Source organism: Sinocyclocheilus grahami, unplaced genomic scaffold (assembly GCF_001515645.1).
Source record: "Sinocyclocheilus grahami isolate Dianchi unplaced genomic scaffold, SAMN03320097.WGS_v1.1 scaffold20438.1, whole genome shotgun sequence".
NCBI lineage: Eukaryota > Metazoa > Chordata > Actinopteri > Cypriniformes > Cyprinidae > Sinocyclocheilus > Sinocyclocheilus grahami.
The window spans coordinates 1,598-3,228 of NW_015518028.1; the positions used below are offsets into that span (position 1 = coordinate 1,598).

General features: G+C 38.4%; 1 protein-coding gene across 1 annotated transcript; it reads right to left on the reverse strand.

Annotated features, from left to right (window-relative positions):
- Positions 1-247: 247 nt before the first annotated feature.
- On the reverse strand, positions 248-1,520 carry LOC107579814 (spastin-like; the record flags this gene model as incomplete). Its single annotated transcript, XM_016265608.1, has 3 exons — positions 248-852; positions 943-1,017; positions 1,427-1,520. Coding segments are annotated over 3 exons (289 nt in total), but the record flags the coding sequence as incomplete, so codon positions are not given.
- Positions 1,521-1,631: the final 111 nt, after the last annotated feature.

Genomic DNA, 1,631 nt, shown 5'->3' on the forward strand with positions numbered 1-1,631 from the left:
TTTTATTTTTAATTCTAAAAAATGAGTGCAATGCTGTCCTGAAAGAATACATGAGAACAAGTGCAATATAATGTCCATGGCATTTCAGAAACCATTTAGACATTCTAACTCTCTGGAATCAAACCCAGGGCCCTTTGGTTGGGTGCTTGTTGCTTTTCACAGCACTGCATGGAAGCCAGATTAGTTTGATAGCAAGAAGAGCTTCCAAGGTGAAAAAGCACACACAAAAGCATACGCTAGCATGTTAACAGATTAGCAACACAACAACACCAAGAAAATATTTTTGGACAATTATTTCAAAAGTTATAGACTTTTTGGGCGCAAAAAATCTTTGAAACACTAGGTGGCGCTCTCTTCAAACGTCTCAGGTAACAACAGGATGTGCTGTCAATGAGCCATACAAGTGACGACAAGATAATATTGATAATTACAACAAATTTCAAAATGGCGGACAGGAAATTCATCCAATCCTGGAAAAGTATTTGATAGATTCGACATGACTCAAAGAAAAATAGCCATTTTTCCGATTCCAAGGTGTGGCGGTCACCAAATTTGGCAGGTACCCTCAGATCATGGTGCTAAAGAAGCGTGCAATGTTTCATTTTAATAAACTGAAAAGTCACTGTCTCATCCAATTTTGGGTCAACATTGCTAACTTTGCATAGGATGAATAATAATAAGAAAACTAGCAAACGCTAGAGGGGCTACACACCATTGGTGCTTGGCCCCTAATTAGGCTAACTTTAGACCATCTCTAGGCAACATCTCATGAATACTCACATATTTGGAGGTGAGACTGGCAGCACTGATGTTGAAAAACGTAGCGTTAGATTCCATTGCAACAGCTTTCGCCTGTGAGGAAATGGAAAAGCTCAAATTCTGTTCTGTTCTTATGGTATATAAATAAAAATGCATCTAAAAAGAGGCTTTTTTGTGCTTTACCAGCATGGTCTTCCCATTTCCAGGGGGGCCGAAGAGCAGGAGTCCTCTAGCGGGAGCCCTGAGACCAGTAAACAGCTGAGAAGATCAACATAAATATCTTCATAAATGTAAAAATACAATTTGTTCTATAATATTAGCAGTACAGAGTACCAATACTGTAGAATGTAAACAGACAGGAACAAAAAAAGATTTCTAGGGATGAATTAACCACCATGAGATGACTAAATACAAAACTGTGATTTACAGTACAGTAATCTGGAGCTAAGTGACATGCTCAGTGGTTTTAATGCAGCGTACATGAATCATCTCTTTGAACCAAAAAAAAACAAAAAACTTTTGGTTACCAGCCCAGCAGTGAATCAAACCCCAGCCCTGCATCAAAACCCCATAGATTAAGAAAAGAAAAATAATTTTCTTATGTTTCAACTGGCCCACGATCTTTAGGCTACACCAGCTGAGACAATACAGATGTGGAGAGACAAACCTCTGGACGAAGAGCAGGCAGGATAACGATTTCCTGCAGTGCCTGTTTTGCCAAATCCTGCCCTGCTATGTCATCAAACCGCACCGCAGCCCCGCTGAATCAAACACAACCACAGAAATCATCAGCTTCCATGTTATAATTCCAATCTTTTTTATAGTATCTCAAAACATATCTTATAAATATTTATGTAATATATATATATATA